Source organism: Eurosta solidaginis, chromosome 4, assembly GCF_040869045.1.
Source record: "Eurosta solidaginis isolate ZX-2024a chromosome 4, ASM4086904v1, whole genome shotgun sequence".
Lineage (NCBI taxonomy): Eukaryota > Metazoa > Arthropoda > Insecta > Diptera > Tephritidae > Eurosta > Eurosta solidaginis.
In genome coordinates this window covers 93,088,587-93,103,660 of record NC_090322.1, presented here as the reverse complement: position 1 = coordinate 93,103,660, position 15,074 = coordinate 93,088,587, and the positions used below count along the sequence as shown (strand labels likewise).

Below are 15,074 nucleotides of genomic sequence, written 5' to 3'. Positions count from 1 at the left end.
CAGCCAATGACTGTTGTATAATATATTCATATTTGTAACAGGATTCCCCTTGCGTAGGTTAGGTTTGTATTGCGCTCATCAATCCCCTGATTCGCAGCTAATGATCGTCCTTGAGCTTCATTGATAGGGATAAGAAATTTGAGGCATTTAAAATTGAAAAGACAAATCTATCGGTATCAATGGAATCCTTGGTTTTAAACTTTTTTGTTTTCAAAATTTTCCGATAAAATGAATTGCTTCAATGACATTCGTAAAAGTTTTGTAATGAAAAGCCTTGTACCACTACATAAGCGTGGAAAATCGAAGTAACGAAGCATAAATATTATGATATTATGGGCCCTTTTTTAAGGATCAATCGATGAGGAGAAATTTATGATGACTCAAAAGAGAAAATAAACTCAATCGGATATGCACAGCTTGGGTCTCTTCCACGACTGTGTTAATAGAGTGACAATTTGCCTTGGTTCTAGTGACATTAAATCCTCATTTTAAGGTGTCTAAATTGCCTTTTCTCAAAGCCATTTATAGTTTGTAAAGATAGATTCTAGATTTGGGAGAAACTTTAGCAATTAAAGCTTCAGGTGATGTCATAATTTCTCTTTCAGGAAAAGAAATCAAATCTGTTGCCCTCTCATATTTCTAAAGATAGTAAATTTTTGTACGTAAAGCTGTCTATAGAAGAAAAAGCACGCATTTACTTCAACAGCACGTAACAGGAAAGCCCCACCTTTGGGATGATCACTACACCTTAAATTCTTAAGGGTTCGGTTATGGTGCACACATCGCACACCCTCACTTTGGCCTGACCGTTTGCCTATGTTGCACATCGGTGTGTCATATGTTTGCAGATAGTGGTAATTTAAATGCGGAGTTGTACGTCCACCACACAAAGGGTATCCGCGGTATCTGAGAAAGCAACTGCCATAGTGATTTCTCTTTTTGCTCTTATATCAATAAATATCAAATTAAACAGAAATGTTTTTTCCGGTTCCTACAGGCGTATCCAAAAATACCAACCCTAAAGATAACATAAAAGAATACTAAAGGAATAACAGCTAAACCCAACTCTGCAATCAATTTTTACGTGTTGAAATAACCCAAGTTCTTAAGGCAGCCATAGTTCTGATAGTCTCAATGTCTTGTTTTTTTTCAATTCCATATATTACTGGTGCTGTTAGGACTTAGCCACGCCCCTTCTTACTCACCCCTTATTTTCTTAGTGGTGTTAGGGATGTATCCAATTTAATTCTTTACTGGATTTCAACGTTCACCCCTTATTTTCTTAGTGCTGTTAGGGATGGATCCAATTTAATTCTTTACTGGATTTCAACGTTCTTAATGAATACTTCCAGAGTTATGCTGTATCTAACACTCCATTTGTATCGCATGTACCATCCCCTTTTATATATCGATATTATTTTTAACCTACGACCATCCTTGGAAGGTTTCTAGTGGATTGTGCAAAGTTGGTTGTGATCGGTCGGCCATACCATCCCCTTTTATATATCGATATTATTTTTAATCTACGACCATCCTTTGAAGGTTTCTAGTGGATTGTGCAAATTTGGTTGTGATCGGTCGGCCTGTTTAGGACGCAACTCGATCTATACCTACATACATACACAATTTGAATTTTATATATATAGATCGATAGATAGCAGCAGAAACCCAAATTTTCAAATACAAGTACTCTCGTGAGCTAGATCACGGCCAACCTTTTACTAATAAATTAAAAAAAAGTTTAGGTATTATTTCCCGATTTTTTTGGATAAACTAAAAAAATATTTTATATAAAAAAAAAAAAAAACAAAACGTTGATTATCGTAACGAAATGATATCGGTTCGTTGGTTAAGCATGCCTGGCTTCCATTATTTTTTCTAGGTCAAATATTGGAACTTTGCCTGTTTCGAACAACGAATGAAAATAAGACAATCTATAATACAATTACGCAGTTCACAAGGTCTCTTATGAGCACCTTCTTGGGTTGTTTGTAGAATTTAAATACATCCATAAGAAGGGCCATCATAAAAAGCTTAAAAAATTCGAAATTTACAAAACTGCTAATCTTTAAAGTAACAATAACCATTTCTACATTGTTACTATGGATTTTTTAATGAAAAAAACCCAGAGGCCTCCGTGGGGCGTTGGTAGCGTGCTTTGCTTACCACGCCGAAGAGCTTGGGTTCAATTCCCGGGTGTAGCAACATCAAACATTTAGAAACAAGTTTTTTCAATTAGAAAAAGTTTTTCTTAGCGGGGTCGCCCCTTGGCAGTGATTTTGCAAACACTCCGAGTGTATATCTGCCATGGAAATCTTGTTAGTGAAAACTCATCTGCCTTGCAGATGCCGTTCGGAGTCGGCGTAAAAATGTAGGTTTCAATTTTTAGGAAAAAGTAAAAGGAGCACGACGCAAATTGGAAGAAAAGCCCGGCTTAAAATCTCTTCGGAGGTTATCGCCCCTTGTATTTGTTTATTAATTTTTTATGTTTGAAACTTACAAAAATAAATAATTGAAATATTTGACAATAACTTCGCATATTTGGTAAACATAGGCTTATTAAAATTTTATATGAGAAACAACAACGATGCATATATTATGGTTTTAAAGTTATAGTATAAACGACGAATAGGAGACCTTGTAAATTGCCTAATTGAGCGGAGCATTTACCGCCGGTCTTCCTAGTGTCGTGCCGCAACAAGTGGCTACGAATACATAATAAATACTTTGATATAGTAACACGAATTTTTTGTAGTCGGTTTTTTATTATTAATATTAGGCCTGGAAACACTGCAACCTTTGTGCAAATCTATTGTGCATTACCGTTGAGCCTAATTTTGTATGTGAAGGCTTTTGATGTATCTAAGTACCTCTTCAGGCTTTTTACTGATAGGAGAGTCTCTGCCTTGCCAAAGAGACGCATTCGCAGAGAATGTGAACCGGCGTTTCAGCCTCCAGCTCACAGAAGCAAAAAATTTGAGTATCGGATAGATTTAACTTACTTAGGTGATATCGTAGGCCAGAGTGTCCCGTATAGCACCCAGTAAGAGTTCTTGGGTCCTCCGTACTTAGACTAATGAGTTTGGCTGATACTTTCATTGCCGGAAGTATAAACAGTTTGTCCTGTCTTTGGCCTCGGCAGTCAATCCAGTGACGTCTGAATTCTTTTGTTTCCCAGTTAGTTATGGTTTCCCTGGTGTGCGCTTTTGTGAGTCCATAAAAGGGCTCTGGACCATAGAATGCTGCTATAGCACCCTGCTTTGCTAGGTAATCTGCATGTTCATTACCTTCATGGCCCTCATGTCCGGGAACGCATCCTAACAGCCTTGTTTTTGGCTTCCAGATCATTAAGGATTTCAATGCCGTCATCCACTAGCTTAGATTTAACTGTGTAGGATTGCAAGTCACGCAGGGCCGCCTGCCTGTCCAACATAATGTAGATGCTCTTCGAGGATGAGCTTCTCCGCAGACATTCTCTACCGCAGACTTCTATTGCATGGATTTCTGTCTAAAATATGGTGAAGCATCGCATTGGTGTCGATTTCTTGAAGTTCGGCCCATAGATGCCAGCTCTCGTTCTTTCGTTATCGAATTTCGATCCGGCCGTGAACTAGACCTTTGAGTCAGGGTCATTATAAGGATCCCCTGTTTACCATTGGATCTTGTCCACAATAGACACTTCAAAGTTCCGTTTGATTCTGGGCTTTGGGGACATTACGTCAAGTAGTTGTAATGTGGGATTTCCTATGAATTTTGTTATTACTTACTTTCGTATGCCCGAAATCCGAAATATTTTGAAGTCTTAGTGTGCCTAGTCTTGCCTCTTTCTCTATCAGAATAGGGAAGGGAGGTATTCCCACTAAAGCACTAAGTGCAGGTGACGTTCTCATCGCACCCGTTATGCCAATGCAAACTAGTCGATGAAGTTTGTTTTGTTTCCGTTCTTTGCGTGGCCTTCTGGCACCAAACTAGGGAAGCATAGGTGAATATTGGTCTTACAACAGTACTAAATGTCCAGTATACCATTTTTGGAGATATCATCCATGTTTTGCCGTAGAGTCGAGTACGGAGAAAGCTCTTGCTGCTTTGTTTACGATAGTATCCAAATGAGCATTGCACTTGAGGGTTCTATTCAGTGTGACCCCTAGGTATTTTGCCTCCATTGAGAATTGTATTTTAGTGCCACCCAGGGATGGTTCTGGGATTTTTTTTGTTAAGATTGATAGACCTTTGGTATCGCACCACCTCACTGTGATGCAAAGAGCTTGTTGCATGCAATCTGATATTGTTTCCTCGTGCATCCCTGTGATACAAATAACTAGATCATCTGCGTAAGGATGTCATCGATGACCAGGGTCCACATGAGAGGGGAGAGCACGCCCCCTTGTGGGTAACCTCTTGTGTCCGGAATTCAGTTGTCCCTCCCAGATCCAAATGGATATTTCTACTCTTTCACATGGACAGCAGCCATCAAATTACCATAGGGCTTATGTCCTTGTCAATCATAGCTTGTTCGATAGCTTGATGTATTGTGTTATCAAAGCTCTTGATATGTCACTAATAGCGCACAGGGCTATATTTTTTGAATCTTGGGCCTTTTCAATTTTTACAGTCAGGCTATGAATAGCTTCCTCCGTGGATTTCCCTGACTTGTAGGCAGAGCTGGGTAGTAATGATTACTTTAGGTAATCAATACCCGTCGATTCCTCAGTACATGTACTTGAGGAAAGTAATCAATTCCTTTCCTCCACAGCAAAGGAATTGATTACATTTCAATTCCTCAAAAAAAAAAAAAAATACCAAAAGTAATTTCGTTTTTTGAGGCTCAACTACAAAAAATCTTTTGTTTGTAATTGAGAAAAAAATACTTTGTTCAAATGTAATTTCTGTCCAAAAACTTTCGAAAGGAATTGCAAATGTAATTGAAAATTTTCCAATTAAATTACAAGGAATGGAAAAAGTACTTTCGAATTTCCCATTCCTCAAAGGAATTGCAAAAGTAAATGAAAAATTCTTAGTGTAAAAAATATTGTACGATTCAAGCGGTGATTTTATGAGGCCATAGTAACTTTTTGGATCATAAGAAAATGTTTTTAAAACACAAGCACTGCCTTCAATGACTTTAAATTCATTTCTTCTCGCCATATATGAGGAAGGTTATGGTAAGATTGTATCATCGTAGTTTAGATTTGCTGTTGAGTGGCCGTCCTATTGCTTTGTACATGGCTAGCAACGTTTTTTCATCTTTTCCCCAACTCCTACTGACAAGCGACTTGAGGATTTCGTTGCGGGTTTGTACTCTAGATACAACTTCGATGGCATACATACGTCTTGAAGGTGAGAATGCGATCGAATGTTACTCCTAATACTAGGTTCAAACACACACCAAATTGGCAATTTATACTATTTGGGCAATTTATTACGCAATTTGTCATATAACAAATTGTAATAATAAATTGCCAATTTAAAAAAAATTGCGTAATAAATTGTTTCAAACTACAAATGCAACATTGTAAAGTGTGTTTATTGAGTATATTTAAACGTCACTTACGCATGGCTGAACTATATGGTTGGCTCATATCATCAGCTGATTTTATGTCTTTCATTTCACTGGAGTAGGGATGGTCAAAAGAAGATGGCAAACTCAAAATGAAACAAAAACATTGAACACATTTTCTTACAACACACAAAAATTTCAAAGTTTTATGTTTTCATTCCATTTCATTCGCCTAATACCAACACGCACATTTTGACAGTCTGAACAAAGGTATGCTCTTGCTGTAGAGATGAGCCAACCAGCTATCAAATTACTATTGTGTATGCTGAATCGAGTTGTATTCAAATCGAAATTTCCTCAATTTATTTTTCTGTTTGAACATAGTATAAGATATTTTAATTTAAAAGCCGACAAAATTCAATCAACAAACAGACCCAGATACCGGAATATATACTTTCGAAGGTTTATGATGCGCTGAATCCAAATATGGCCCAAACATGGACCTAAAGTGCAAAAAAACACCGTTTTTGCCCATATTTGAGGTTAGGTTTGCAGATGTTTTCTCTCACCAAAATTTAAGGATGGCATCTTTAAATACAAGTCTTTTTCTTTCAAATGGAGCTGAGTTTTCTCAAATATTTCTTCGCTGAGATATCGCATTTTGAAATTTTGTGGTGTGGTAGGGGTGGTTTCTAGGGTTTAATCATTTTTAGGTTAGGATATCTCGAAAACCAGAGCTGATAGAGAAATTTTGAGGCCAGATTTCCATTCATAGCATCAAAATCCATCGAAAATATATAGTCCAGTTTCTGGGTCTGAGATGCTGTCGGCCTGTGTTATCATTGTGTTTTTTTGGGTTAGATAAGGAGTTTAAAAAATATTTTAATTAATTTTTAAACATATTCAGGTGAGCTCGAATCATAGCGTTGAGCCTGGCGATATTGCAGCACAATGGAAATCAATGTATAGATCCCAATGTTCAATCCTGTGTAGGTATATTCGGATTCTGATTCTGCAGAAGTCGCAGTGTATCCTTCGACTTCATCACGCATGTTATCTATACTTTCACTTTTGGTACCGTGGGGATTTGCGCTTTATCCACCACCTCGAACTTCGCGTTCATGCATTGGCTTTGGAGGTTTGGAACCACTTCCACCATCCACAGCGAGCTCGCGGACGCTATCATCCTCCCACCATGGCCTTACGTGGTTGTTCCCGTATCATCTTAAGCATTATGTAAGTAAGCTCCCTTTCTACAGATCTCCATCTTTCAGTAGTCATCTGTCCGAAACGATTCCTACGATCAACCAGCGGCAACGTCAGTGACTACTTTGCCACATCGCTCATCTTTTCGGGAAAAGCCGGAGTCTTTGGCTTATCTGCTACTTCCCTGGTTGGCACTGCGCCACTTTTGATGTCCTTGCTCTGACTTGCAGCTTTCGAGGTGGTTGATATCTCGCTATTGGGGCCACCAGTCCTATAGCTTTAGGCCTACTTATCTTGTCTATGCGGCTGCCCTGCCTCGCGGCTCTGGGACTGTGTCCTTTCAGACTCTCCAAAGCAGACTTTTCGCCTTCCGCCGAACGTTGCCTCTTCATTCTGCCATTCGACACTTCTTCCTACTCTTCCTTTCTCGCAGCAAACCTTTTGAACTGCTGTATATTGGAACGATTTTCCGCCATCCCTTGTCAAATTTGGTTTTGAGACAACCCGGTTCCGGCGTTGTGCCATCATCAGTGTCGATTTTCGTTCTTTTGAACTGCCTTCGACCTACATCTACCGCCTCATGAGCCAATTCCAAGTGCTCGATCTCCGCTTCTGTTGGTTCGACCACTGCTCCCAGGTATTGGACAATTCTTAGTGATGATCGGTAATGCGACAGGGCTCTCTTACTTCCTCTGCCCAGTACCCTTCCCCACTCTTCTACACCATTTTCCTTTGTGTGCTTTTCAACACAGAGTTCATTGAATCAGCGCTACTGTCACTCCCCGAGTCCGACGCGCGACTTAATGCGTATTTGTCGACCTTGGCTTGCGACTAAGTCCTCATCTAATCATCGTCCTTATTTCAATTAGTTAATGAGTCGTTCATCTTGGTCGAAGGACCACCTGCCCGACAAGGCGGGCTCAGCGGTTCAGTATTATGTCCGGGAAAGAACCGTCCTCCACAGCAGCGTCCCTTACTGTGGTAATGCCATCAATACTTCCCGAGTGGTCTGGTATCGGGAAGGCTTCATTCCCCTGGCTGCAAATCGTCCAATAGGCATAGTCCGAATAACGCCGTGAATTAGGGGGTTGGAAGTTGTTGGTCACCGACATTCCGCCGCCCTCCTATAAGGCGAAACGGCGTAGATGCCAGTCCTAAACCGCTGTGCCTCATAGTCGGGCGCTATGGTGTTCGGCTAAGCCCCCACACAAAGAACAAGGTGCCTACCTTAGTGAGGGATATTAGAAGCATACTTCCAAACCCTTTTCCCATATAAAGCCAGGTAATCCATGCGAAAATTTACAATTTCTTCAACACAAATAGTTTTTTATTTGAATACGTTTTACATCTGGAATCCTGTTTTCTATATTGCATTTGTGAAATATGTAACAACAAATGAAAACGCATTTTAAATAATTAATGGTGTTTACGTTATGCTAGCTGAATATATCAAAGAAAATTAAAAAGTATGCTGCTTTCTTATAGCCACCACCCTTTGATAGCGGAGGTTAAAGTTCCTCCGCTGTGAACTTTGGAGGATAATGATTTTATTTTCATTGGTGTTTCTAAATGCTTTCAGTTATCACTCACAAGAAAAATCTGATGAAATAATGAAAAGTGTGACCCGAAAAGTCACCCACATGAACCGGAGTAAATTCCTATACACAAACTAACTTGTAGTTTTTCAATTACTTTCGCAATTCCCTTGAGGAATGGAATGGGAAATTCGAAAGTACTTTTCCATTCCTTGTAACGTAATTGGAAAGTTTTCAATTACATTTGCAATTACTTTCGAAAGTACTGGGACAGAAATTATATTTGAGCAAAGTATTTTTTATTTTTTCAATAACAGACAAAAACTTTTTTGTTCTTGAGCCTCAAGAAACCAAATTCCTTTTGGTAGTTTTTTTTGAGGAATTGAAATGTAATCAATTGGAGGAAAGGAATTGATAACTTTTCACAATTACTGAGGAATGTAATGGGTAATGTAATGGAATTGAATTTACCCAGCTCTGCTGGTAGGCGAACTGATTCCTACACAGAAGGAGTTTCTTTAGATTGTAGTCGGTTTACTCGTACAAGTTTTCGAGAAAAGTTCGATTTTCAAAATATTCTATTCCGCTCAATAATTGGCTTGCACAAAATTCCACCGGAACACACAAACAAAACTACCGACCAGTATTCAAACGAGCTGAAACCGAGATGCACAGAATGAGTACGATACGAGTAATTATCGAGTATTTTTTCTCGATACTTTGCTGGTATCAATTACTTCTCTCGATACCTTTTAATGAGTACAGGTATCGAGTACAGGGCGGTATCGGAACAATACTAGTTTATCCTATGCTGGTAGTAGAAAGTGAGTTTAAGTACAACTCACTCAAATCGTAGTGCACTAACCGCAACTCTGATGTACAACTTCTTCAAAAGTATTAATTAATGTATAACTACAATTTTATTTTTACAGGTCCCTGAGGAGTTGATGCTCGATTACACAGAAATTACATCTATACCTCCACTACCGCTTTGGGTACTCTTAAACGCAGACAAAGAATTGCCAGGGCAAGGAATAAGTATCCTAGAAAAAAGCAAAGACTATAATGAACTTTTTGAAATAAGTAAATCAGAAGACAATTTGGACGATCTTCTCGAAAATGAAGATGAGCAATGCAATATTGGTAGAAAACTATCAATGCCAGAGAATGTTAGTATATCCCATTTCGGTTCACGACAAGGACAGCTTTTATCACGTCTTCTCACCCATACTCATTTGCCTGGGTTGTCATCCTTAGATCAAATGCATCTGCTAGCCTTGGCAGATACTGTAGCAAACTTTAATAGTGATTTTAGTGAGAAATTTGTTGCCGATCCTGGTAAAAATATGTCTAAGGACATATCTGGCAATGCAATGTCCGAAGCCTTAGATGATTGTGGCTTACGCTTTCTACTCGCTATGAAACATTTTACTTATCTGTTGCGTTGTTTGCCTTTAAACCAGCGAGCACAATTCCAAAAGCACGGTATTGGAACGTCTAATATCGTATGGGCCTTTCATTCTGAAAGTGAAGATGAACTTTTAAATCTTATTCCTTCATATTCAAAAGGAGATCTGAAATGGGCAACATTAAAGGATCTAGGTGTAGGATATTGGTTGAAAAATATAAATACTATACGAATTTGCGTGGAGAAATTAGCTAAAAATGCATATCAAATGAAACAGGATCCACTGGATGCTGCCATATTTTATTTAGCTATGAAGAAGAAGTCAATTGTATGGGGACTTTTTAGATCTAAGCGTGATGACAAAATGACGGCATTTTTCTCTAATAACTTTTCTGAAGACAGATGGAGAAAGGCAGCTCTTAAAAACGCCTTTGTTCTTCTGGGAAAACAACGTTTTGAGCATGCAGTTGCATTTTTCCTCCTGGCAAATTCTTTAAATGATGCCATAGAAGTTTGTATAAACAAATTAGAAGACTTTCAGTTGGCATTGGTAATCACAAGACTATATGAAGATGATGTTGAAATATCTTGTAAATCGACTTATCGAAGATTACTTTCCGAACATATTCTCGGAATACGTGATGAAAATAGCGCTGTAGATATCAATAAAGCGCATCCTGACCCATTCCTTCGGTCAATAACATACTGGATTTTAAAGAAATATCAAGAAAGTTTGCATACGTTGTTATTAAACGGAGTGGGCGTTAATCACGCAGCCTTTAAGGACGAAGATATGTTTAAAGCCGAAAATTCTGCAACTAATCCTAATGTATTTAACTTTTATATATATTTACGAACGCATCCTCTTTTAGTACGGCAGAGTTTGGCTTTATCTGCCCAGGAAAAGAAATGCACAAATGTTATTCTTTCTGGATTCAGTTATTCTGGCGAGAGTCAAATAAATACAAACGATAAACAGCTTCAATTGGAAGATTCCATTACACCTATAGAGAGACAGCTTTACTTTACTACAGCCTACGCTCATTTCAAGGCCGGCTGTCCAGCTTTAGCTTTGGAGGTGCTAAATAAACTGCCTGTAAAAATTATGGATTCCAATACAATATTGGAAGATTCAAGCTCTGAAGCTTTTAACAAAGACCAAATTACATCTGGTATGATTGATTGGAGCGAACCGGTATCCGATTCTGATATAAATTTCAATTGTGATAGTCCCATTTCGGCATTCAAAAAAGCCAATGCATTTGAAATTAAATGGGATAATGGTGTCGAGGAAAGAGAAACTAGCCCATCTCAAAACAAATTATGTGCTGAGAAGGTACACACAGAGGCTGCGAAATATATTAAAATCGATATTATGGCACAGCAACTAAAATTTGTTGCATGCTTAAAAATTTTAATGGAGGAACTTTCAACGTTAGCAACTGGGTTTGAGGTCGATGGTGGTCAACTACGTTATCAACTTTACATCTGGTTAGAAAAGGAAGTGGAAGCTCTAAAGCAGTTATGCAACTATTGCAATTATGATGATGTTGAAACGAAATCTTATATGAAAATATCAGACATTTCAATGAATGTAAGTTAAAATTGCTTTCTTACCATATAGTGTAACCCTGCGAGCTCCCATTTTGATGCAGTTTAACAAAAGATAATGTACTATATAACCTAGGTAGAACAGTAACAGTAACGTAGTTAATATCCCCTATATTAACACAGTTAGCTAACTAATTATTGAGCTGACTTCCTATGATTTCAATGAAACATTAAACTAGGTTTTTATTTGTCATGTACAATTTTTATATATAAAGTTGTAAACACAATGCCGGGCGACGACGATTATCGCCGCGTCGTGTGCTGACATTTCTCAACTTACGCGCAGATATTTTGCATACACAAAACAATACCGGGCGAAATTTTCTGACGCTCTTTTTCAGAGTGGCCATATCATGTATGTTATACCCCTATATTGCTAATAGAAAATGCTCGCAATGTGTTTTTAATTCGAAAGACAGCCTATAAAATATTTGTGATTGTAGCAGCATAAGTGTGACAAGAAAAAATTTAAATTTAGGTACATTCGATTATTGAATACAAAAACAAAAACGTTTAAACAGCAATATATCGGCACTCTGATGTTTGGGAATGTACCTAGCTTTTTGTAGCAATATAGGAGTATTACATATATCGGCCATATACAGAAATGAAAATGAAAACAATTAAAAATTGTTTAATTCTTTGCTTTAGCACTTGGCTGCTAAAACACGCCCAAAATGTTAAGAGCTGTACTGAAACACAATTTTGGTTCCCAGAAATCTTAATTCGGTGGGCGAACATCGATATATTAAAACGCTAACAAAACTTTGCATACAATCAACTGTCAGCATACTTAGCATACGTAAAATCATATATTATATGAATCGATTCGTATGGATCAGCCGCAGTGCATAGGCCTATTTTTGTTAACAAATATTGTTATATTTTTACAAATATTGCGATTTTTTTTTTATTTATTTATTGCTATATTTGTTTATAGTTAATAGAAAAAGTTTTTTCGAATAATCTCTCCAAATGTCGAAATTTACTTTCGTTGTCTGTTTAGGCCCAATGCCTAACTTTCACTTGATTGACGGCGCCCCTCCCTAATGTTTTAATAATATTTCCAGCCACCCACACTCACGCCGCATTTGTGTGCATGCATTCACATGTATGCGTTGCGTACACATGCATGTGTGTGTGCAGGTTGTCAGCACCCATGCACGTATACGTAAGGGTGGTTGTGTGTGTGGTTTTTCGCCTCCTTAATACCAGAGGACCTTTTCGCGGCTTAGCGGTTGTCATCAACGGCACAACCGGCCTCTTTTTCGATCGACCGCCAACCAGCACACATCGCCCAGGATCACCATCGTCCAGATATACACAAAGGTAATATTGTATCCTCTTTTACATTTCCGCACACTCAAATTAAATATTATTTTATAACGAGGAATTCCCCTTTTTGTACTTATTTATTTCTTTTGAGCCATCCACTCCAAGATCGACCCTTGTGCGCCTACCCGCTGCCGGTTTACGACGCACTCAGGCCGAACATTGGTCCTCCTCACCAGGAACTAAAAGCGCCTCTTTATATATACAGTCCACAACACAGCACATTTTGCCTACTAGACAATTTGCCGAAGGATTTTGCCTACAAAAAATTTATTTGCCACAGCAGATCACAGCGGCCAAAAATTGACAAGGAAAAAGTTGGAGTTATTATATTGTACATAGGTGACCAGAGCCACAGCATATTCGCCAACCACAGCACAGCACAATCAGTTTTTCCACAAAAACAAAGTAAGTTCATATTTCTTGCCACTTTTTTTTTTTAGTGTTGTTTTTTGCAAAGTAAAGAAAAAAACCCCGTGTAGTGCGCGAAAAATTAAAAATAAAAGTGAAAACAGTGAAGTGATTTAGTGAGCACCAATTTATTTTTCTAATTTCAAAGGTTAAATCACTCGGTTTGTTAGCCTTTAGTTTCAGTCCTTGTGATTATCTGGTCCATCCCCCCACCAGTGGTAAGGTTTTCCAGACACAACACAAGGAAGAGGGTAACCTAACCTCACTTTCCGCACCATACTAAATAGGTTTTTGTTGTTGTTTCTTTTGTACTTCACAAACACGAAATTAAGTTCAATTTAATTAATTAATCCGGTGCTCACTTCACTTTTTAAACACTTTTTACACTTTTTTTGGCGCTTTTTTACAATATCGCACGCATTTTTTCACTTCTTCAAAAATACACCCATTATTTGTGGAGGTGGCGAGTGGTCCCCTTTTGCTGTTGCCGCTGAGACAAAAATTTGTACATTAAATCTTTTGCTGTTTTCGCTGCTGTGACAAAAAGTCCAAAAATAAATCCTTTTTGTTGTCCCTGTTGTGACAAAAAAGTCCATAAAATAAACCCTTTTCGTTGTCGCTACCAAGACAAAAAGTCTGCAATAAACAAAATAAATAATAAACTCGAAGTTCAATAGTTTTTATTTAGGGCTGGGCAGGCATATTAACTCAGAAGAGTTCTATTTTTCTAATCGGAAATTTTCTCGTTAATAAACGTAAATAAAACAATGGAAACCTACATCCGTTTAGCAGAGTCAATCGCAGAGTTTGATAAAGATTACAGCCTTATTCCGGAGAGCGACCATAGCAAACACACCCTTGCAATACAGCAGGAAGAGTTGCGGCTCTTGTGGAAGAAGGTAAAGTCTGCGTTTGATTCGCTATTGGGATCTGATGAGGTGTCAGCGGATGACGTTATGGCGATCAGAAAGAAGCAAAAGGCAGCATACGCAATCTACGTGCGATGTTCAGCGTCTATATCTGCTGAGGCAGAAAAATACAAGAAGGATGAAAAGAACGTCAACCCTGAGCAAGAACCTCATGGGCATAAAATTCGCCTCCCTGCTTGCGACACGGAAGTTTTTAAAGGGGATTATCTGTCTTGGCCAACTTTTCGCGACCTTTTCACGGCAATTTATATAAACAATTCCAGCTTGAAAGGGGTGGAAAAGTTATTCCATCTCAACAACAAAACGCAGGGCGAAGCAAAAGATATCGTAAAAAAATGCCCTCTCACAAATGAAGGTTTCGAGATGGCCTGGAAAAACTTGTGTGAAAGATACGAAAACAAACGTATCTTAGTTAACACACAACTAAAAATTTTATTTAACTTAAAAAAGGTAGAAAGTGAGTGTAGCAGTTCAATAAAAAAGCTGCAAAATGATATAAATAATTGTATTTCGTCCCTCAAATGCCACAAAATTGACACTTCCAATTGGGATGCAATCCTGACCTATCTATGCTCAACCAAGTTACCAGAGAGCACGCTGGCTCTTTGGGAGCAAAGTATAGACCATAAAATGGACATATCCAAGTGGGAGGATATGGATAAATTCCTGTCTAATCGGTTTCAGACACTTGAAACAGTGTCTGGTTTTACAGGGCATGCCACTTCGAAAGTGCAAAAACCAAACGCGTCGCGACAATCAACGGAACCCCCTACGAAAAGACTTGGTGCTTTTCAAACGAAAGTATCCAAGCAAACAATAAAATCAATTTGTAAAATGTGTAAATCCCCTGAACACAGATTACGCAACTGTTCACGCTTCTGCGAGTTAACCCCAGTAGAAAGGATTAAATTTATAAAATCCACAAGTGGCTGCCTGAATTGCTTATCCCCAGGACACACCGTGACGAAGTGCACCAGTTCCTACAACTGTTCCAAGTGCCATTCTCGTCACCACACGCTCCTGCATGCGGATACATCTCAGCACACGGCTGTACGCAATCCTTTCAAAGATGCGGATAATATCCCAACAACTTCGGCACAGGCGCGACAATCTGCGAACCAGAATGTAAAATCCTGTCATGCCAA

At 38.5% G+C, this 15,074-nt stretch overlaps 1 protein-coding gene across 1 annotated transcript in view; it reads left to right on the top strand.

Moving 5' to 3' along the window:
- Rbcn-3A (Rabconnectin-3A) overlaps positions 1-15,074 on the top strand; it is a 2,573,828-nt gene that overhangs the window by 761,501 nt on the left and 1,797,253 nt on the right. The window contains exon 25 of the mRNA XM_067779516.1: positions 9,171-11,240. Within this exon, the coding sequence (XP_067635617.1) occupies positions 9,171-11,240 (2,070 nt within the window). The remainder of the gene's footprint in view (positions 1-9,170; positions 11,241-15,074) is intronic.